The sequence below is a fragment of the Myxine glutinosa genome, chromosome 11, assembly GCF_964187855.1.
Source record: "Myxine glutinosa chromosome 11, kmMyxGlut1.1, whole genome shotgun sequence".
Taxonomy (NCBI): domain Eukaryota; kingdom Metazoa; phylum Chordata; class Myxini; order Myxiniformes; family Myxinidae; genus Myxine; species Myxine glutinosa.
The window spans coordinates 112,068,672-112,091,808 of NC_136271.1; the positions used below are offsets into that span (position 1 = coordinate 112,068,672).

Sequence of the window (23,137 nt, forward strand, 5' to 3'; positions counted from 1 at the left end):
GTGGAGACAATGTTTTGTTATCTAACAGTTCCCCCGAGTTTTGTAGCCCTTAAATGAAGATTCTCAAATATATGAGTTCATGAAAAAGGCCAAAATACCAAAAAGTATCTTTTCTGACATGGGTGGCTATCTTTGAGGCCCTGCAGAGCATCGTTGGGATCTCATGGGAAACTTTTACCTAGAGTCACTATATAGTTGTCTATCAAATCTGAAAAGTTCAAGTAGCAACCCTTTCTTGGAACGATATTCCTTTTTTTCCCCCATGATTATGCATCATAACCACAATCTGGAGCAAGACTGGAGAAGTAGTTGTAAAAATAAAAACAGGCCTCAACCTATCTGTGATGTGGGAGGAGCAGGCCTTGTAGCTCTGCGTCATTGCAGGAGATGCCAATAATGTTGAGATTTTTTTGGGTTCTACAGATGTGAAGAGTGTTCGATTCTACAGAGACATAGGTGAAAGAAGTGCGGGGTAAAGGGCCCATGCGAGGGGGAGAGGGTAGTGGGGTTCTGGGTGGATGGAGGGAGGGGCACCATCCATTGAGCAATGGGCAAAGGCTGTGTAGGCTGTGTATTTCTGATTTTTTTTTTTGAGGAATGACCTGGAGCAGTGGAGGGTGGCCCAGTTTGTGGCTGAATTTGGAGACCGACTTTGCTATATTGTCAGCCAAGAGGTATTGCTGGTAGTGAGGCCTGTAAGTCAAAAAGACTGTTGTAATATATGGATTCATTTGACGATCCTTCTGGAGTGACGAGGTGAGTTTTAGCACGAGTGACCATTTCCCAATAATCTTGAGTCTATTTATTTTAAATAATAACGTTTTACTCATTACAACAATTATATGAGATGAATTTTTTGTTTCCATAACCTCTTTGTTATATTTTTGATGTAATAATACTATGCCATTTATTTATTTATCTTTTTTGCTCATATATCCTGGAAGCAATTTGGGACTAATTCTTCAATCATCACTGCTGTTTGTTTGATCTGCAATGCTCTGTGTTTCAGCAATCGTGGATACATCTGCACCCAGCAGCATGGTTGCTAAAACACAATGTAAGTCCCCATGCAGTGAAAATCCTCACAAAGCAATGTTTTCCACAAATGCGCCAGATTTTCATCACAAGTTATCATGTTTCCACTATTGCACACTCACCTCTAAACTGTCTGTCCTGCGTTTGACTCTTGGTCCAGCTATAAACTGACCCACCTGTGTATCACAGGCGGGTTGATTCATCAGTGTGTTGTCTTTACCTTGGATGGACATTAAACTGGTGTCCTGTCTGCCAGCATTAAGTTGTTGGACAATGAAGATCACACGGTGTACTTCGCAAAGGTTAGGCAATCTATCTCCAGCACCATGGCCAAATTCGAAATTCCTGGACAGGACTGTTCCTCCAGTGTTGGGAGGAAAACTTTTGGATGATTCTCCTCGTGTTGTGATTAATGTATGAATGTCGATTTGCAGAGGGCATTTTAAAGGTGGAATAGGGGACTCCTCGCATGGACCCTCTCCCCCTCGTAATAAATCTCTTCCACAGATCTCCTGATGTCCCTGTTCCCTACCGTTGTTGTGCTCTCTCCCCCCACCCCCCCCCCCCCTCTTGTTTCCCACTCCCTTTATTATATGTTGCATGTGTTAGCTCTTATCTCTTATACAAGTCTTGACCAAGTATACAAAAAAAAACTTTGGATCCCTACTCGTCCCTTATTTACTACCTGATTGTTCTGAAATCCGATAAAGCCTTACTACTCGATGGTCGGTAGGATCGCTCGGTCCTAAAACCGAGCTGAACTCGATGGTCCAGGAGGTTCACCCAAAACCACCTCAAAAGATGGCTGTCAGCCCACTCGGGGCAATGTTTTTTGTGTTTTTTTGTTCTTCGTTTGACAAGCCACTATGGCCGGAAGCCTATTATTCTTGCTGAGTTTTTAATTACTATGATTGCATAATATTTCACGAATTAGTTTTCTTGGACACTGCTACACCAATACACTTCAAGTTTCATGAGTTGTTCCAAGTAATGAGATCTCATGCATATCCTCCAACAAATCTGATTGTTTGAAAGCTTGGAGGTCATCTCAGAATTACATTTATTTTTCAAAGATCTCTATAACCACTCAATAGCCTGGTGTTGGCTTAGCGGTTAGGGTGCTGGCTTGAGATCCTCGGATCCTGAGTTTGAATCCCGGTCGATCGTTGAATTAACGCCAGGGGGGGTTGACTCAGCCTGTCATCCTTCCGAGGTCAGCAAATTCAGTACCAGCTTGCTGGGATGAATGTGCCGGTGTGTGCCCCTGTTTAGAAAAGCTACACCGTATCCCTGCGTGTCGTAAGAAGTGACTAAAGGGTTGGCGTCAGGAAGGGCATCCGGCCATGAAAAACATTGCCTCAAAAAGGGAACCATGATGATGTCATGGAGCCCGCAAGGCTAACCCCCGCTCTAGGCAGGGAAAATGGCCTTAAAAGGGGAATTTTTAATTTTTTTCCATAACCACTCGCTCTGCTGATAAATCCAGCGCTTCACACACATCATTGATGGACTGGGCACTTCAACTTTTTGAAGGAGTGTCACTGCAAAATAAAATGGCTGTCACTAGCCAATCAAAATTGACCATTTTTTGACATAAGGTGGTTTGATGGATTTTGATGGAGTAAACTGATACCTACAGTGCCTATAGAATGTCGACACCCCCTTTCAAAAATTTCATCCTTTTGTTGCCTTATAACCTGGAATTAAATTGCATTAAACCAGACTTTTTCCACCTTTATTTACACATCGTAATCTACAACTTCCAAGTGAAAAACAAATTCTACAAATTTCAGAAAATTAATACAAAATACAAAACTAGAATATCTTGGTTGGATAAGTGTCCACCCACCTGAGTAAAATAAAATGTCAGGTCGGGCTCAATCAAAATTTAACGTTTGTGGACATTGGGAAGTTGATCGATTTTGATGGGGAAAACTGGTCGTACGTATGGATGTATTTATGTATAATTCACCTTTAAGCCGCTGTGATGACAAAGATTCACGCCTCATCAAGGCCATTACAGCATGAACCTTTTTTTATGAGCATGTGTTGTGAAACCCATTGGGTAGCACAAACATTTGTCTTTTGAAACTCTTTTTCTCTACTTGTTTATATAATGGCCTGATTTCGCTTGTAAAGCAAACTCCACTATCAGAAATAAATTCCACTCTTCGTGAAAAGGAAAGTTTTATTCATGTTTGACTTGTATTCTTGTGACAAAAGCTAGTTATGCATCATAGTCAATAAATTACATGATGGTTAACTTGAACTTTATTATTATCCCCATCAAAATCAATAACATTGTTCTGCAATACCATGTAAAAAAAAAAAAAAAGATTGGATAATAGGAATCAGAAAATAGCATAAAATGCTAATCGGCTCGGTTAAATGGATTAAAGTGATCGTGTGCTACACAAGAAGCAGAGATGACACTTTACCTTTTTTTTTTTCTTTTTTTTTTAGGCAAACAGCAACGTTTGCGGAAGGAAAAACACAAAGAACACCTACGAGGGATTAAGGGGCAGAGAGGTTGCTCACGCTCTCTCTTGAGTTCACGCACTGATTCGGGCCTGGTGTCTCAATCCTCAGCCAGGGTAATTTGCATTGCAATGCTGTAGCTTGGTTATTGGGGATTTTTTTTTAACTTTCAGAAATAGGTGTTTAAAAAATATATATAACACATCATTAATTTTTCAAAGGGGATATGTTATATGTCATTAATTTTTCAAATGAAATCTAATTTCTTTTCTTGAGCAACAAATTATCCTGAAAAAGCATTTCCTTTGCTGCAGAGTCAATGGCAAGAAAATTCCCCGGACTGTGAAATTATTTCTTCTTCTCCAATGGATTCCTTTAACATACCGGTTCGCCATTCACTTACTTTCTCATTCAACGAACGCTGCCATAACAAATCGCGACCAGTCGATTCCACCCCACTGCATTCTGGTCTGCGAGCCACACTTCGAACTTCAAGTCTCCCGGTTGTGTCAACTGCAGGCTGTAGTACTTGGCAGGCGCGCATGTCGAATTGTGAAGGTTTGCTTGAAATGCCAGGAGTTGGGGGACAATTGATTCAAGGAAAATAACCAAAAATTGCTGCTAAGTTTGTATGTTGTATGGGTCTACTTGATCTGTAAAATAACAGCGAATTGTACTGTATTGGAAATTGCATAATGACTGAAGGCTTGAGATGAAAAGTTTTCTTACGTCTGCTTTTGTTAGATTTTGCTATCAATAAGGAATATTTGGACAGGCTTAGTGTTTTCGTTTCTGGTTAGGTACTCCTCGTGGGCCTCAAGACCAGCGTAGCCGGACATATTCAGGCAATGACTTGCTCGAGTGCCACGCAAATGTCTTTACACCGGCTCAGCTTGGATTCCAGCCACGGACACTGCGTACCAATGCACATTCAGCATTGGCATCTCAGTTGCGGCACTATACCCCGGCACGGCGTCGGACTCGGACTCCAAGGCAGGATTGTGGAGTACAAACAGAGCCAACAATGTAAGTACAAGCTTTTATGTTAGACTAGCTGAATGCACCCGGCGTTGCCCGGGTTCTTTTTGAATGAATTTAATCTTCTGTACATAGGTCTGACGCGAGCCCAGTATCAGTTAGTACTCAACGATTCCTTGTTCTTTCTTCTGTCGGGCCCCGCGAGAGAGAATTTTGAAAGCATGTGTTGCAATCAGTCAGATATTCCTATTAAGTGCATAAGTTGTACTTCAAGAGAATTTTGAAAGAAGAAGATTTATTGCAAAATTGGCCCAGCCCGGCCGAGGCGGCCTCGACCGGCCTCGCCACCTAGCCTATAACCTTCCCGGGGCCCGTCCCGACATTTTTTGTTTCAGAGGTTTCCTCCTAACTTTCACCGTTCAGGAGATTAACGCGTGCAGACAAACAAACAAACAAACAAAAACTTTCTTTTATATATGTAGAAGATGAGAATCTCTGTTTTAAATTTATTAGAGAGTTACTTGGGTCGCTTTATTACCTCCGCCAACAAAGGTGGCTGGAGGTAATGTTTTCACCATTGTCTGTTTGTGAGCAGAATATCTCAAAACGTTGTGGACTAATTTGGCCAATTATTGATGGACAGTTTGGGTGTGTGGCTCGGACGAATTAATTAGATTTTGGTGAAGATCCGGATCAGTTGCATACAAAATGTAATCGGTTTAGCCTGGTGGAGGTATGTGCTTTACTGAGTGCCGTTCTAGTTTATTAATTATATTACATATTATGATTTAAAAAAAACATGTGAAAACAAATACATTTATTGCGTATATGGTGTGGGCTGGAAAACAAATTGAGAAAAACATAATTGATAAAGGAAAAGACAGATGATAGGAGAATGAAATGGGCTAGGGTATTGTCAGAGGAATGAGCAAGAACAGAGAGGAGGTTTGAAGATAAAAGTAAGGGAATGAGAAAAGGGATATGTTAGTTGCATTACACCATGTGACATACCTAAAAGATGGCCTTTGTGAGTACCAAACCATTATTGCTTGTATCGTAGTAAATCTGTCTCTTGTTTGCAGAGAGCAATTGGAGGCAGAGAAAATGCGACAGCTATTGGAAAAGGTTGGTACTTTCACAATTTGGCACACTACACAATACCGCAAGGTACTTGAAGTTGTCGGCCGTTTTGTTGAGATTTTGCCGACATTTAAATAGTTATGACAATTGGAATTTTTTTCTCAAATTGATGTTATTAATGAGCTAAAAATAACTTAAACCAACTTCATATTCTGTTATCATGACTATCATGACTCGATAAGACAATCGGATATGGAAAAATTAATTTTAAGAATTGTGGTTTATTTATACGATACCTCTCTGGGTTCTATGGTATTCCAGAGTACTGTGCAATGCGCCTATTGCTTAACATTAATACAGTACAAGAAACACTCCATAACGTATAAAGACTTTCTTATATAGTGTGGCAGGTTAAATAGTGATGTTGTTAATTATTCAAATATCTTAGGTTAGACACGATCGGTGCATGAGATTGTGGTAATCTTAGGCCATTTATAGACTAAGAGCGGGACAATTGCAGCTTTGCAATATCTACACAAATCAAGATAAAATTGTGGGGGTAGGGACAAGGCCATAAAATTACGAAATCATCGATGTCGCAGGAATTTGTGGACCTTATTTTGTACTCCCATTAATAGTAAAATTCAGATCAAAAACACAACAAAACTAGATGGTATTCATAGAATACTTACCCTGCACAGTCAACTTGGTGCGAGCCAACTCTTCTGCTTTTGAATGTTTTTTTTTTTCTTTGATCCAATATGGCTGGCAGACCACATGAGCGATGACATCATAAATTTATATTCTCTAATATAATTGTTGCATAGATCACACTCAATATATTTCGTACTGATCAGACTAAGCGTTGTCCCTGTCGAATTATGATGTCATAATGAAGACACCGATGACATCATCATTAACATATCTTATTCCCCATGGGGAGTAGTTAAAATGAGCCAGGTCTCAATTTTTTCCATGGAGTGGTTTCAGAGATATAGTGGTGTGAAGTTTTTCCAAGATGGCACCTGTACCACGTGACCTATGACGTCACAATTATGAATAAAAATATTATACAGGCGGAGGCACTCCTATGGTAACATTTTGTGTCAATCGGACCAACGGTTGCCGAGAAAATGGATTTTAAAAATGCAGACACGTATGACACACGTACGCACGTACGCAACCTAGTGCCTAACCCGACTTTTCGATTCACGAGCGCAGTGTAAATACACCAAATTTATGTTAAGCAACGAAAATACTTGCAGTGGCCTGAAAAAGTATTCACCCCTCTCCAAAGTTGTCGCATTTTGATGCCACCTGAGCTTATGACCCTTATGCCAACTGAGGACCCTTAGTCAGAAAACTTAATCCGAAACGGGGGCTTATGGATTGGGTCTCGTCTGTCTGTCCATCCGTGCGTACGTCTGCAGCCATGTCTTGAACAAGAACAGTTTGTGAATATCCAAACTCTGCGTAAAGCAGGGCACACTATGAAGAAAATATAAAAACTGAAGATCTTCTACAATGGTGTGAGGTACACTTTTCAAGGCCTGAAATAAACTGACTCGGTAGAAGATGAAAAAAGGTCAGGAAAACCCAGAGGTACCTCTCCAAGGTGAAGCAAGCACTTGAAATTGCTCAGCTTATGCGATAGAAGAGTATCAATTCAGCAGCTGACAAATTAAATGGGAGCAGGCATGAACATTAACATCTCGTCCAGTACTGTGCGCAGAAGGCTGGCTGCAGTAGATCTCCATCGCAGAGTTGCAGCAAAGAAACCACTGCTCAGACCACAGAATGAGGTGAAAAGACTGAAATATGCAAGGCACCAACCACCAAGTGTGTGTGACCGAACAATTAAATCATGTACTCTGGTTTGATGAATCGAAGTCTGAACTTTGTGAATCTAACAGACGTCATTCCACACATTGAAAACCTGAAGAACGTTATGACACACAATGTTTGCAGCCTCCTGTTAATCACGGGGTATTCTCTGTGACTGTCTGCGGTTATATCTCAGCTTTTGGTGTAGGAAACTTGTTAAAATCAATGGGACGCTAACAAAAGAGAAATACAAGCAGATACTGCAGCACCATGCAGTTCCTAGTGCAAATCGTTTAATCGGAAGAGGATTTACTTTCCAACAAGATAACGATCAAAAACACACTTCCAAAAGAGTAAAACAGTATTTGGGGAACAAGGTTGCAGTTGATGTGCTTCAAGTGTTAGAATGGCCACCCCAGAGTGTGGACATGAGTCCCATTTGAGGCTAGATGGGATTACCTGGAAACGGAGAAGAACAAGAGGAACAAGGGTCCTCTAACCTTACAGAACTGTGTAATGTATTACAGGATATTTGGCACAATACTCCTATAAGAGTGCTTCAGTCATATACAGGAAGCATGGGCAATATAGTGATGGTAAAGAAGACAAAGGGCGGACACACAAACAGGTTATTTCACGCACATTTATGAAGGCCGTTAATTCACAATAACAAACACATATGACTGTTATCGCTGATAATTTGATATATATTTATCCTCAAGTATGAATATCATTGGAATGACCCAAACTTTTACAAAGTACTTTACTGTGTAAGATATATAGTATCAGAATATTCTTGAGATAAATTGTAAAAAAAATTCATCATTTTTTGCTCACCTGGACTCTAGCCCAGTGAGCTTATGCGATCGAGCAGTGTCCGCAGGTAAGTCAGTCAGTCAGTCAGTCAGTCAGTAAACACTTCAGTCATTATCACTTGAACCAAACACACAATTTTGATGAAACTTGGCCAGAAGATTTATATCTGAGGTACCCGCTACATAATCTCCGTCAATTTCAACAGCGTTGCACCAGCAAGAAACAAGAGCATGTATCCCCTTCTTGTACCAGTCTGAATCCTGCACTTGCAGCCACTTCTTCAATAACCTCGTCATCACCCCCAAACCTTTTCCCACGGATGGCATCTTTGAGGGCTCCAAAGAGGTGGAAATCTGAGGGAGCAAGATCTGGACTGTAAGGGGGAAGAACAATCCATCCGAGTTTTGAAATTGCTTCTCGTGTTTTCAAACTTGTGTGTGGTCGAGAAAGACTTGGCTTAAGGTGGTGGAAGAAGAAATGTGGGCAAGGGGGTTAACAAGGGGAGATGCAGAAAATAGGGCAAAATGGAGAAGATTGTCATGGGACCGTAAAGCTAACCCCCGCTCTAGCAGGGAAAATGGCCTTAAAATGCCTGTTGTTGTGTACTGAGGTGTAAGGTGTATTGACCACATCAAAATCTGTGCTCATTCATGGGTTGAAATCAGACCTAACACGCTAAAAATTCCTGTCCGAACCAACAGGGAGTGTTGCATCAGTAGCACAGCCATGCCCTCAGCCAAAACATGATCTGTAACCTGTAAAAACATGACCTGTTAACATGTAACGCTGTAATCAGCATCGAGAGAGCTTCCATTCAACCGATCACATGACCAGATTCTGTGCACGAACAACATTTCGGTATTGAATGACGTCATTGACTGTTGCTCCTGATTCAGGATCCTAATCTTCAGGATTCGTGGGCCTATTTTTTTTAAGTTGGTGTGAATTTATTTGTTTATGTACTTGCTATTATTTTATCAAAGTTCACGTTGAAGACTATTTGTCTTTATAAGAATCGAATGTTTGCACCAACTCCACCATGAGCCGTATTTCAATGTAAAAATGCAGTGCAGTATATGCGGGATGCGGGACTTTAGTAAGTAAGTAATACAATTGGGACCACTCCTCTTAATAGGAGTAAGACCCCTTAATCCACCAGCAGGGCATTACTCCTGCCAGGTCTCTTAGCCAAAAGGCCGAAGATGCGGGAAAAAATGCGGGACTTCCGCTTCCGGTCCGGTCTGAAGAGGACGCAGGCGTCACATGCTCGCCGCTTCTTCGACTGGGCCACTGTCTGTGGCTTGCTTTTTTGGTGGTCGTGCGGATTTTTTGGCCATTGAGTCTGCCCTCCGCATAGTCCCGGCTCTGCTCCCTGCTTCGCCTACCCGGCTCCTTCGCCTGCTCGCTGTTTCCTCGGGCACGCTCTCGTGGGTTGTGTCCTTCGCAGCGGTGTGGCGGCGGTTTTCCAGCCGTGATCTTGATTTGTAGCGGCGGCGGTTGATTGCCGCTGCATTTCCCGCTTTGCCGTGATCAACCTTGGCCTCGTGATCGTCTCTTTGCTCCTGTCTGCCCTCTGCTTGGTCCCGACTCTGCTCCTGGCTTCACCTACCTGGCTCCTTCATCTCCTTGGGCCTGCTCCCGTGCGTTGGGACCATTGTTTCACCTCCTCAACCTTGGCCTCGTGCTCGCCTCTCCGCTCCTGCCTGGCATGGCTCTGCGGTACTCCGCCGCAAGGCTCCTTCTGCTCAATACCCGCTCCACCCCATCATGCATCTCTGCCATCAAATCAAATGGACTCCTCCGACGACCCAGGTACATTCACCGTGGCTCTGGTCGTAAGTTTGTATATGTACAATCAGGTCACTCCATCCCCGTCCTCTGGTCGGCTCAGCGCACTCCCACTCATCGTCCCAGCGCACCTAGTCACGGCAACGCACAGAATCGCGCCTCCTGCCTGCGAACCCTGGCTAAATCACCTGAATTCATCCCCGCTGTTCAAAACAACATCAAGCTCACCCTGTTCAACACCCGGTCCCTCAACAACAAATGCCTCATCCTCAACGACTACATCCTGGATAACAAACTGGACTTTCTCTGTCTCACCGAAACCTGGCAACAACCACTGGACTACTACATGCTCAACCTCACCACACCCAATGGATATTCCTACGTCAATAAACCACGCTCGGAGGGCCGAGGTGGTGGAATTGCCGTTATCCACCGTCAAGACATCAGGACCAGCCTCATCCCCATCGCCTCATCCTCATCCTTTGAACACCTGGCTTTTAAACTCTCTGGTCGCACGCAGTCAGTCATGGCTGTCGTCTACCGCCTCTCCCAAACCACACCCATTATTCCTGTCTGACTTCTCCTACTTTCTGACCCAGCTATGTTCCCTCTCCCCCTCAATCCTCCTCCTTGGTGATTTCAATATCCACATGGACTCCACTGACTCCACAATGACCACTGACTTCACTGATTTACTCACCTGCTTTAACCTCACTCAACATGTCAACTTTCCTACGCATATCCGTGGTCACATTTTGGACCTTGTCTGCTCCACTGGATTAATTTTGCACCATCTCTCTGGCTCCGACCTCACCCTCTCTGACCACTTAGCCATCACTATGACCATCAACATCCCCACAACAGCACCAAGACATTATCGCACTATCAACTTCCGTAAGCTAAACGCTCTTTCACCTACCTCATTCTCATCCACCCTCTCTGAAAAAATGTCCACTTCTCCCTTCATTGACCTCCACACCCCTTCCGACCTCACTGACTACTACAACCACACTCTCTCCTCCTGCCTTGACCAGCTTGCGCCTGTAAAAACCAAAACAGTTTCTTTCACCCATTCTGCTCCCTGGTTTACCCCTGAACTCCGCCTGATGAAAACTCGTGCTCGCCAACTTGAAAGACTCCGCAATAAAACAGGTCTCACAGTTCACTCCCAAGCCTACAAGGACCACCTACAACACTACAAAGATGCCCTCTCCCACGCCCGCTCCGCCTACTACTCTCAAATTATCCACTCTGGCTCCGGAAACCCAAAAGCACTCTTCTCGACAATAAACAAACTCCTCCGCCCCCTGGACACCACCACCCAGTCATTCACAGTAGACAACTGCATCTCCTTCCTTTCTTTCTTCCAACGCAAAATTGACAACATCTACAACAGCTTGACCACCGCCGCATCCGCTCCCCCTCCAACCACCTGCCCCCCCTTATCCTGCCTTCCCCTGTCTCAATTCTCCCCGGTCTCCCCTACTGACCTCTCTGAACTCCTCATAGGAATGAAAACTGCCACCTGCACTCTTGACCCCATCCCCTCCAGCTTTGTCAAGGCCTCCCTTCCTGCTCTCTCTCCACTTATCATTGCAACAATAAACTCCTCCCTGTCTACAGGCATCGTCCCACCATCCCTCAAAATTGCTGCTGTTACCCCCATTCTAAAAAAACCTGGTCTAAACCCTGACACCCTAAACAACTTCAGACCCATCTCCAACCTACCCTTTCTGTCGAAAGTTTTGGAACGCGCTGTAGCCACTCAACTCAAACATCACCTCTCTGCCAATAACCTGTATGAAACATTCCAATCCGGATTCCGCTCCAACCACAGTACTGAAACTGCTCTCCTCAAAATCACCAACGACCTTCCCCTCTCCTCTGACGCTGGCAACCTCAACATTCTCGTCCTCCTCGACCTCAGCGCTGCCTTTGACACCATCGATCACACCATCCTCCTCACCCGACTTGAATCCACCTTTAACGTCACCGGCACTGCCCTCTCTTGGATTAAATCATACCTCTCTGACAGACGCCAGTTCATCTCCATCAATAACTGCAAATCCCCCACTGCTCCCCTCCCCCAAGGTGTCCCCCAAGGTTCAGTTCTTGGCCCCCTCCTCTTCATCCTTTACCTGTCCCCCCTCGGTCACTTGATCCGCCGTCATGGTCTCCAATTCCACTGCTTCGCCGATGACATCCAGCTTTTCATCTCCACCAAGTCTGTCTCCACCGACACCCACTCTATCCTGACAAACTGCATCTCTGAAATAAAATCCTGGCTTCAAATCAACTTCCTCAAACTTAACTGTGATAAATCTGAAATAATCATCATTGGCCCAAAAACGCTCACAAAATCCACCCATAACTTTGCCCTCAACATCGACGGTATCCCAGTATCCACCTCCCCTCTCATCCGGAATCTTGGCGTCATCTTTGACCAAACCCTCTCCTTCGACAAATACACTAAACAGATCACAAAGACAGCCTTCTTTCACCTGAAAAACATCGCCCGTCTCCGCTCATCCCTCTCCTCCACGGCTGCAGAAACCCTCATCCACGCCTTCATCACCTCCCGTCTGGACTACTGCAATAGCCTCCTCTATGGTTCACCCTCAACAATCACCAATAAACTCCAATACATTCAGAACTCCGCTGCCCGTCTACTCACCCATTCCCGGACCCGTGACCACATCACCCCCGTCCTTTACAAGCTTCACTGGCTCCCCATCTCCCAGAGAATCCAGTACAAAATCCTCCTCTTGACCTACAAAGCCCTCCATAACCTGGCCCCATCCTACCTGGCTGACCTCCTCTCCAGACACACTCCCACCTGCAATCTCCGCTCTGCTGGTACCAACCTCCTGACCCCCCCCCCCCCCCCATCCAGACCAAATTCAGATCCTGGGGGGACAGGGCCTTCTCCATCGCTGCTCCCACCCTCTGGAACTCACTACCTCACACCATCAGAGACTCCTCCTCACTCACCACATTCAAAACATCACTAAAGACCCACCTGTTCAGCACTGCATTCAACATTCAACCCACAGCATTTAACCCCTGACTATCACTTCTCCTTCTCCCTCCTTTTGCTTTAAATATTTCCCTATTGATTCTTGTCTTTTTGCAATTGTTGTTTTCATGTTTTGTTATGCATTATGTTTTGCACTCTGTCAAAGCGCCTTTGGGCTTCATGAAAAGCGCTATACAAAATAAATGAAATATTATTATTATTATTATATATCCACCTTTTCTTCCCTCCCAGGCAAGAAGTCGTGAGCAGCAGCGCATGCCAGTAGTTCAACAAAGGTGGATTTATAAACTTGCATCTATCTTTATGGCACAAAATGGCATCATATCTCTTCTCCTTTTAAAAAAATCTTTGAAAAAGCCATTTGCAAAAGCTGTGCGAATTGTCGATACGCATCATGGGTTTTCGAATGCATTTTATTGTCGCATTGAATTGCAGGAGCATTTGCGTAATATAATGGAGTTCTTCCTACAATTTTGGTGCATTATTTCACTTCAAATGCATTTTTCATCACCACCAGTATTGACTCACAGACAAAATTACCGTGTTTATGAGTTCCATCATATTATTAGGGCTGTGCATGGAAGAGTTGAACAGAATGACAAGAATCATTATGTGAAGCCATGAGAAGCGATCATTATGTGAAGCCATTGTACGACGTGAAAGATCAGTTTATTATTGCATGGAGTCATTCAGGGGTACAAACATACTTCTAACTGAGGGGTGTGCGTGAGAGGGGCGAGGGAGGGGCACGTTGCCTCTCAAGTAGCAGAAAAGGAGTATCCGGGTCAAAATTTTTTTTAAGTGTCTTATTCTGTTGGGCTTCACTTGTCTCCACTTTGCCGTGCTTTGCCTAATGCTGTAGTTTCTGATGATGGAGATGGAGCCCCTTTATTGAATTGAGCCATCATCAGCATTGTCGCGATCCCTATTGCACAGGACATGACTAATACTGATGTTTTCGGTGCCCACTCCTGCCATAAAATATGGCCAATTTTATAAAGACACCACATGCGGACTTGGTCCAGGCGTTTGATGTGTCAGTAGTACCACGCCCAAGCCTCGTATCCACATAGCATAGTCGACAACATAACACTGTGGTACCACGTATACCTTTGCTTGCATCGTGATGCCTTGGTCTAGGCAGAGATGCCCCCTCAGCATGCTGAAGGCAGAAAGTGAAGAAGAAGCAGCGTTTAGCTCTTAAAGCGCTAGACAGGTGGCACACCTTTTACTGAAATAATCTGGCTGCAAAGCATCAGATTGACAGATTATAGCTGCATCAAAAATCGAGTGAGGTAGCTCAAAGGTAAATGTGTAACATCTGGGCCATCCTGTCGGACCTATCTTGCATGCCTTACTTTGTTCTAATTGTAGCTTATATTGACAGAGTAATAATTCGCTTGTGGATAACTTGTTTGTAAATGGCAATTTGCCCAGAAAATAGCAGTTATTTGAGTAACTGTACATGTTTTTACCTTTTCTCCAGATACGGTTGCAATTCTGAACTGCTAGACCAAGTTGAAGCGGAGTAAGTAGCCATGGCCTGTCTGCAGCCTGCTTGCATTACTATGTCTGGCACTTCTTTCTGCATGATCCCCACTTTGTTATATTATGCCTACCTACTTAAGGGCATAAGCTACCTCTGTCTACTCCCTGGCTCTTAAATGCAGAGCCATCAGTTGTACGGGTGATGTATTATGTCTGTGTAAAGTGCTCAATTTTGTTCATCAAATACTTTGGTCTAATTACCCTCGACTGAGGAGAGGGTATTGCATTTGAATCCGTGTTACTTGGCAAAGAAAATATATATATTGTTGCGAATATGGAATTTGGCCTCCATATCCGCTTGTAAATATTCCCCTATTTTCCCCAATACTCCCCAACTATCCCCAATCCCCCATTCCCTAGTCCCATTGTCTGTAAACAACAATCAGTAGAGCCGACCTTCCCCTTTTTCCCCCATTAAATGTCGTGCCCAGGTCCACCGCACCACACGTAGACCACTTTCGGACATCTTCCTAGTTATTCTTAGTCTATGTCAGTTAAGGCCTCGTTTCCATTAATTATGACTCTTCGTTGCACCAGAATGTGATTATATGGCACCAGTAGTGAGTTTAGGACCTTTCCCATACCTCCTCCCATCTTCTTCCCCGTCTACAACAACAGAGGGGCACGGCGCTGCGCGGGGGGGAGTGTGCGTCCTCCCACCGGCTCGGTTAGCCGCCATCGACAATGCGCTCCAGACCATGCGCTCCACGGGGTTACCACAAAGGGGCTCCTTGTCAGCTCCTCGTCAAGGGCGGAGCCGGTAACCCCCCCGCACGCACCCAATGAGAAGCAACGTGCCGATTCCACGAGGCGGAGCTAACGAGCCGAGGGCGTGTCACTCCCCGCCGGATATACGCGGCCCCGCGCCGGATGTGACGTGAGATGCGCCCCCAGCTTGAGACGAAAAGACGCCACCTCGAGCGCTGTGCAACCTTCCGCATCTCTGGACCGGACCGGGTCGATCCTGCCCTGAGCCCAGGTGCACCTGGAGCCATCGATACCCGCTTTCCTGCTATCAATCCCCGTGTGAGTCAGCCTTGTCCCGTTTGCCTGTCGTCTGTTGGGGTTAATATAAGGTTGTGTCTAAGTGCCTATCTTCCTTTGCTGTCCCTCTCGTCCCTGTAATCTGACCTTCCGTAACGAATATAATCTCCTCCGGAGGTCTTGAGAACCGTATCCCTGGTGTCGTCATTTTAATCCCAGCCGTGTGTCTGTTCCGTCATTGACCTAGCATCGCGCGACTAGTCAACGTTCGGGTATAATATCGAGTATAATCTTGTGCAGACGTGGTCATCCCAAAACCGCTCGGTGAATAACATCCAAGCCACGTCTGTAACAATATATATTGTCACGCAACCGCGATTAACACCACAGTTGCGGATGGCCAATTGCGAGGCTTTAACTCCCGAGGCGAGAACTCAATAGCGGATTCCAAATCAAACACTTAAACTAAAGTTAAACGCGCGGAATGGCGGGACGGGACACAGCAAAGCTCCGCCGCCTTATCTATTAAAATCCAACAGGAAACTGCGTTCAGATATATTCAGAAAATAATATAAGGATTTATTAACGGTTCCGAGAACAAAGAAATATGATGCTCTAAACCCCCTATATGGAGTACTCCCGCTCAACAGAGTTATTAAACAAACCACAGGGCAGACGACGAAATGAACAAAGAGGGTGTGTGTGTGTGTGTGGTGCGTTCTTAGCTCTGCTCGCTCGGGAGCGTGGCGTGGAGATCGTGCAGGCCTCGGATGGCTAGGCCCTGACACGTGGGCGGGAAGGGTCTCCCCGACGCGACTCGCTCGCCGACCCCAGTCCTCTCGCCCCGCAACTCTCAAACGCTTGCCCCGTCCGAAGGACCACGGTTTCTGGGGCTGTCGTCTCTGTCCGGCGCCTTGGAGATCGTGAATGGTTGGCGATGGTACGCAAGAGGCCACGAATGCAATACGGCCACCAACGGGGCGAACCTCGGCACGACAGCCGCCCACGCAAGCACGCGATCCAATCGCAGGGAAGATGGAGGGAACGAAGGCAGGAAAGAACTAGAGGGGAAAAATGTCCAGTGCACTCTATCACGACTGAATCCTCTCAGCTCCCCCAAATGGCGTCTGCTCTGCCTCGTGTCCAACTCCGAACTCCTCTTCTTCTCCTTCGTGTCGTCACTTCCCTCACGCACTGTCACGCCCTCTCGTGACGTCCATTCGTCCGCCCTTCCCCGTGACGTCAAAAGATCCACCCCCTTCTCATCGTGTCTCAGCAGGGTGCGTTTCGGTCGGTGTTGTTCCATTGATGTGAAAGGGAAGGGAATTAATTAATGTAGGTGCGCTAGGGGCATGAATTCCTACTGTCTCGGTGCGGTGCCAAAAGGGACATTGGATTGACCACAGGGGTGGGAAAACACACAAAGTTACCCTTATCGCCCTAACTACTTAGCACTTCCTGTCCCCGTACAGGAAATATATACGCAATTATCCCGGCATACGCCTACACATACTAACTTAAAGGTACATAGTGGGTTCTAGCTATCGCGACATCCCGGAGCATTTTACCTACTCAGATCTACTCTGCTCTACATATTGCTCTACCAAATTCATAACAATATTTTTGCAAGTATGTTGCTCACTCCGGTTTGTGTGTGTGTGTGTGTGTGTGTGTGTGTGTGTGTGTGTGTGTGTGTGTGTGTGTGTGTGTGTGTGTGTGTGTGTGTGTGTGTGTGTGTGTGTGTGTGTGTGTGTGTGTGTGTGTGTGTGTTTGTCTGTCCCCTCACTTATGTCTTGCTCTTATGCCTCACTCTGCCTGCAGGACACGATTTTAAACCGATCTTCACGAAACTTTACCAAATAGTAGAGTTCGTGATCCGACAAAATCCTATATATTTTTGGGGTCAAAAGGTCAACATAGGCCAAAGGTCAACCACTTTTTTCAAATTTCGAAAATCCTCAATTTTCATCTGATTGACTTGAAATTTGCATAGGATTTACATATCGGCAAACTGAATTCAACCACCAACTATTTTTGAGATCAGCATAGGCCAAAAGGTCAACATAGGCCAAAGGTCAACAACCATTTCAAATTTCTAAAATCCTCAATTTTCATCCGATTGACTTGAAATTTGAATAAGATTTACATATCGGCGAACTGAATTCAACCACCAACTATTTTTGAGATCAACATCGGCCAAAAGGTCAACATAGGCCAAAGGTCAGCCACTTTTTTCAAATTTCTAAAATCCTCAATTTTCATCCGATTCACTTGAAATTTGAATGGGATTTACATATCAGCAAACTAAATGTAACCACCAACTATTTTTGGGATCACCATAGGTCAAAGGTCAACAACAATTTCAAATTTCTAAAATCCTCAATTTTCATTCGATTCACTTGAAATTTGAATGGGATTTACATATTAGTGAACTGAATTCAACCAACAACTATTTTTGAGATCAGCATAGGCCAAAAGGTCAAAATAGGCAAAAGGTCAACCACTTTTTTCAAATTTCTAAATGCCTCAATTTTCATCCGATTGACTTGAAATTTGAATTGGATTTTCATGTCAGCTAACTGAATTCAACCACCAATTATATGAGAGGTCAAAAGGATGCTCTACTGAGTGCCATTCTGCTTTGTTCTCTTTTGCCAAATGTCGCTCTATGAGTGATTTTTCATCTGTCTGTCTGTCTGTCTGTCTGTCTGTCTGTTTGTCCGCACAGAATAAATATGATTTTCTCTGCAACCGTTGGTCCGATCGACAAAATTTTTTTACAATAGGTGCAACTCACTCTGTATAATTTTTTACTGATAATTATGATGTCATAGGTCACGTGGTTCGGCCGCCATCTTGGAAAAAACGAAAAACTTTGCACCTCTATATCTCAGAAAGCGCTGAATAGAAAAAATGGAGACATGGCTCATTGTAAAGAACTCTCCATGTGGAATAAAATATGCTAATGATGATGTCATAGGTGCCTCCATTATGACATCATAATTTGATAAGTACAAAACGTCATCCGATCATGATGAAATTTCTTGAGCATATTCTGGGAATAAATTAGTGGAGAAAAAAATAATTATGATGTCATCGGTCACGTGGTTCCGCCGCCATATTTGTTTTAACATAAAAGCCTTAAAAACCACTGAACATACATCCTGGCGAGGGTTTGCAATCTTTGATTGCTCTTTTTCTTGTTTGATTTGCTTTGTCTTTGTTTTTACAACAGCATCTAAGGCTCAGAAGAGATTGTACAGATATTCTTTACAGAATAAGGACATTTGTTGATGGTGTACTTGTACATAAACTACAAGGACATTAGCAGTCAATCAACACTTAAATGGCTTTAAAACGATCATTCATATTCATTCATTCAACACTTATTATTTGGGTTTTGAACCTTAATACATTAATCGATTATTGGTTTTGCCCATTTTATGATCATATGCCTGTTTGTTTGAAGTTTCCTTGGCAATGCCATCTGCAGGTGTGCCATTAAACATCTTGGATGCAATAATTGCAAAGTGTTTTCAATGGTGGTACAGCACTGACTATGGTAGTGTTATGAATTAGGGGTAGAGGAATATCTACATCCAGGTAGATCTGCATAGGTAGGTGCTCGACTGTCATGATAGGGAATCTAGATGTAATCAGTTCTGTAGCCCGAATGTCGGATTAAGCCTGTATCTTTGTCCCCGCCATGAGGGGGCGGGGCATGCTAATTAGTACAGAGATTATGGGTAAAATTCCCTTGTGTGTCGTTCCCTCTGTGAGCATCCCAGTGTCCCTTATGGCAATACATCCCATAGACATTAGATAGGCCCATGAGCGCACCATGCATTAAATAATTCCCCGCCGCCACAATGACTTTGGAAGACCCAACAAGCAATAGCCACGCCCAAGAGAATGTGTGATTGGTTGGGGTAAGAAGCTGGCCACTGATTGGTGAAAGGAAGGTGGAAGGAAGCGGCACACTGATTGGCCACCGACCGTTGACACCTCGGCCAATCAGTGCGGAAGGCGCAAACATTTGGCCAATCAGTGCAGAAGGCGCAAAACGACTACTTACAAGTAGGCCGCTGATTGGAGGACAAGCGCCGGTGACGTCAGAGGGCGCGAAAGACCACAAAGAAATGAGGCACTGGTTGGGAGAGAGGAGGGCTGACGTTACACCGCGAGTGACAAAACGACTCACTCGCCGGCATTTTGGGCTCGTGGCTGTCTCTTCGCTCTCTCTTCCCTCGCTTCCCTTCCCTTGGCCTCTTGCTCCTGACTGTCCCTTCATGCTGGGCCTTCTCTTGTTTCGGACCTGGTGGAGGAACAAGCAGTTCGAAAGACGGTGGAGAGAAGGAATGCCGTCGATTCTCTGCCTTGCGTTGGTGTGCGAACGACGAGCGGGGCCTGCGTTGGAGTGCTGACGAGCGGGCGTGCCGAGGGCCGCTCCGCACCAAGGACCGGGCAGTTCGCGCCAACCGGAGCTGCGTCGGATGATGCGCTCGAGCATCGACCCGACGCTACACTGCCAGATACAGATAAGCTCGCATTCACAAATACACGACGGGACATTTATTTTATTCATTCTTCCTTTGTCTCGTATTTGAAATATGTGTGGGGACGTCCCAATTTAGAATTAGTTCTTCCGTCGCGTTTCTTTTGTATCGGGTTCCGTAAAATAAACCGGTTTATTTTTATACATTTTACCCCCGTGTTCGTTTGAGTTCATTTCCTACAGGATCGGAGCTGCCGGTGAGATCTCTACAGGTAAGAGCTCTCGCCGCTTCTTCCTTCTTCCACCCGTGCTTGCATAGTCAAAATCCGCAATTGATCGTCGCCTCGGAGTTAAAGCTCATTCAGGCTATCCGCGATCCCACTGTATTAACCGAGGGCATTCACGCGACAGTAGTAACAGTAGGAGATGCACAGGGAAAAGACTGCTCGAAAGGGGGAAATACCAACAGCAGAGTTGAAGGCCAAGATAGAGACAGACTTGGACAAACAGTGGATGTGAGGAGGAATGAGGGGCAGGAGTGGATGCATGGGGTGGATAAGAGGGTTACAGAAGGAAAACTGGAAATTTGGAAAGAGTTTACACTTTCTATCCAAGGAAAGGCCATGTCAGGCCTTGAATAATACAAAACAAACGAAACGAATAACGCAAACAATGAACGAATTTACGTGAAATATTTTGCATGGGATACAACAGCAAACCCAGACGAAAACACAACAACATAAAAACATGACGAATCTGGTTCAGAAAACTCAGCTTTAGTGAGGTGGAAACGAGGAGCTCAGATTTTCACCAGCACATGCAAAAAACCAGAACCAAACTGGCAAGATATACAGAGAATTACCGAATTTTATTTTGATTGCTTCACCCCAAGCCTCATTGTACCAGGTTTAGAATGTTGATTAGGATAATTGGAAGTATGAAGGATGAACTGGTAAAGGTGATAAGGAACTGTTTCCATGAACAGTTTATGTTAGGAGCCGATGAGGGAATAGCAGACTTCAGACCAGAGCAACCTACCTTGCCAAACTGCCATACATGTCATTACCTTGGCAGCTTTCTGAAGACGGTCCACAAGGACACAAACACCTTCGCAAGGACATGACCAGATGAGTCTTGATTGGTGTTTGAGCGAGCAGGATAGGCTTGAGGAGAAATTTAACATGACTAAAATTAACAAAGTATGACTTCCATTTATAGAGATGTGAGTAGAAAAATAGAGGAAGTGCAGCTGTTTTGCAAAAGGCCTGGGCCTGTAGTTTGGCAATTTTCCTGTCTCTTGGTTATTTGCCTTTAGTCATAGTTTCTGGTTTCCATAAGAAGTACTGTTGAGAGAGTGCATCTATGGTTACAACTGAATGGTCACAAATAACTTTGTGTTAAGGTAAAGTGGCCTTACTCCAGGAAGATATTTGTTCATCCTTTGTTTGAAAAGACAACTCCACCACCTACACTATACACTCTACAGGCTGGGTTGAAGTCCCTAAACTTACCAAACAATTAAAATCCACCAAGCAATGAACAAGTTAGACTGTTGTCTTTTTAAAATTAACACCACAGGGGAACGGTCAGGCCTAAAAACCAAGAGGGGCCCCCTGGGTGAAAAAAACAAACAAGGAAAAGATTGGAATATGTAAACATTTCATGAGATCTATATAGATCAGTGTTTCTCAGCCGGATTTACCAGATGACCCATCCATCCTGGTATTTGGTTGCCGCAGCTCCTGTTATTCCTTAAAATGGTGGGAAAAAAAAGACACTTTACTGAGAAAATACTGGGATTATTCAAGTGGAGGTTTTTTATTTAACCCAGGTGGGGAAAACAGGACAGGTTTGGCTGGGCCACTCAAGGACTATTCACGTTCTTGTTCTGAAGCCTTTCCAGTGTTGCTTTGGCTGTATGCTTGATCATTGTCCTGTTGGAACATAAATCTTCACCGCAGTCCAAGATCTTTTGCACTCTGAAGCAGGTTCTCCTCAATGATTTGCCTGTATTTTTTTTCCTCCATTCATTGTTCCCTCTATCCTTACAAATCTCACAGTCCCTGCAGCTGAAGAGCATCCCCATAACATGATGCTGTCACCACCATTCTTCATAGTAGAGGCGGTGTTAGATGGGTGATGATCTGTGCTCGTTTTCCACCACACGTAGAGCCTTGCATTCAGGCCATAGAGTTCAGTTTTCGTCTCATCAGTCCACAGAATCTTTTGCCTAGATTTGTGAAATGCTGCAGAGACTGGTGTCCTTCAGGCAGGCTCTCCCATCTCAGCCAAGGAACTCTGTAGTTTTGTCAGAGTGGTCATTGGGTTCTTGGTTACCTTCCTGACCAAGGTCCTTGCCCGGTTGCTCAATTCGCTCAAACGGTCAGCTCTCTGAAGAGTCTGGGTAGTTCCATATTCTTTCCATTTCCCAATGACGGAGCTCACTGTGCTCTTGGAAACTTTCAACACTCTAGAAATTGTTTCATACCCTTTCCCAGATCTATTCCTCTTCACAATTCTATCTCAGAGTTCTGCGGACAGTTTCTTGGACTTCATGGTAGAGTTTCTGATCTGACATACACTGTCAAGTGTTGGACCTTATATAGAAAGGTGTGTCTTTCAAAATCATGTCCAATCAATTGAATTGGCCAAAGATGGTTTCCAATCAAGTTGCAGTGACATCTCGAGGAGGATAAGAGGAAATTGGATGCACCTGCGCTCAATTCGGAATGTCATAGCAAAGGGTTGAATACTTATTGACTCAAGACATTTCTGCCTGTCATTTTTAATTAATTTGTAAATAAAATTGTGAAAAGAATGCACTTTGACATTATGGGGTATTACATGTAGATCAGTGACAAAAAAAAATCTCAATTTAAACCATTTTCAATTAAGGCTGTAACACAACAAAATGTGAAAAATTCAAGGGGTGTGAATAATTTCTGAAGGCACTGTACATTTCTCTTTAATTTACTTTTCCACATTTATTGCCTTGTTTCAAATTCCTTTTGGAGCTTGGTATCGAAGAGAGGAATTAATTCTCATTTGTGCAATGCCTGTCGGTGGAGTGAGTG

General features: G+C 44.4%; 1 protein-coding gene across 4 annotated transcripts in view; it reads left to right on the top strand.

Annotated features, from left to right (window-relative positions):
• SPATA7 (spermatogenesis associated 7) overlaps window positions 1-23,137 on the top strand; it is a 45,462-nt gene that overhangs the window by 13,381 nt on the left and 8,944 nt on the right. For all 4 annotated transcript variants that reach the window (XM_068131261.2, XM_078787001.1, XM_068131260.2 and 1 more), the window contains 7 exons: window positions 1,010-1,057; window positions 3,499-3,629; window positions 3,828-4,071; window positions 4,314-4,539; window positions 5,574-5,616; window positions 13,268-13,311; window positions 14,523-14,564. In XM_068131261.2, coding sequence (XP_067987362.1) covers window positions 1,010-1,057; window positions 3,499-3,629; window positions 3,828-4,071; window positions 4,314-4,539; window positions 5,574-5,616; window positions 13,268-13,311; window positions 14,523-14,564 — 778 coding nt within the window. The remainder of the gene's footprint in view (window positions 1-1,009; window positions 1,058-3,498; window positions 3,630-3,827; window positions 4,072-4,313; window positions 4,540-5,573; window positions 5,617-13,267; window positions 13,312-14,522; window positions 14,565-23,137) is intronic.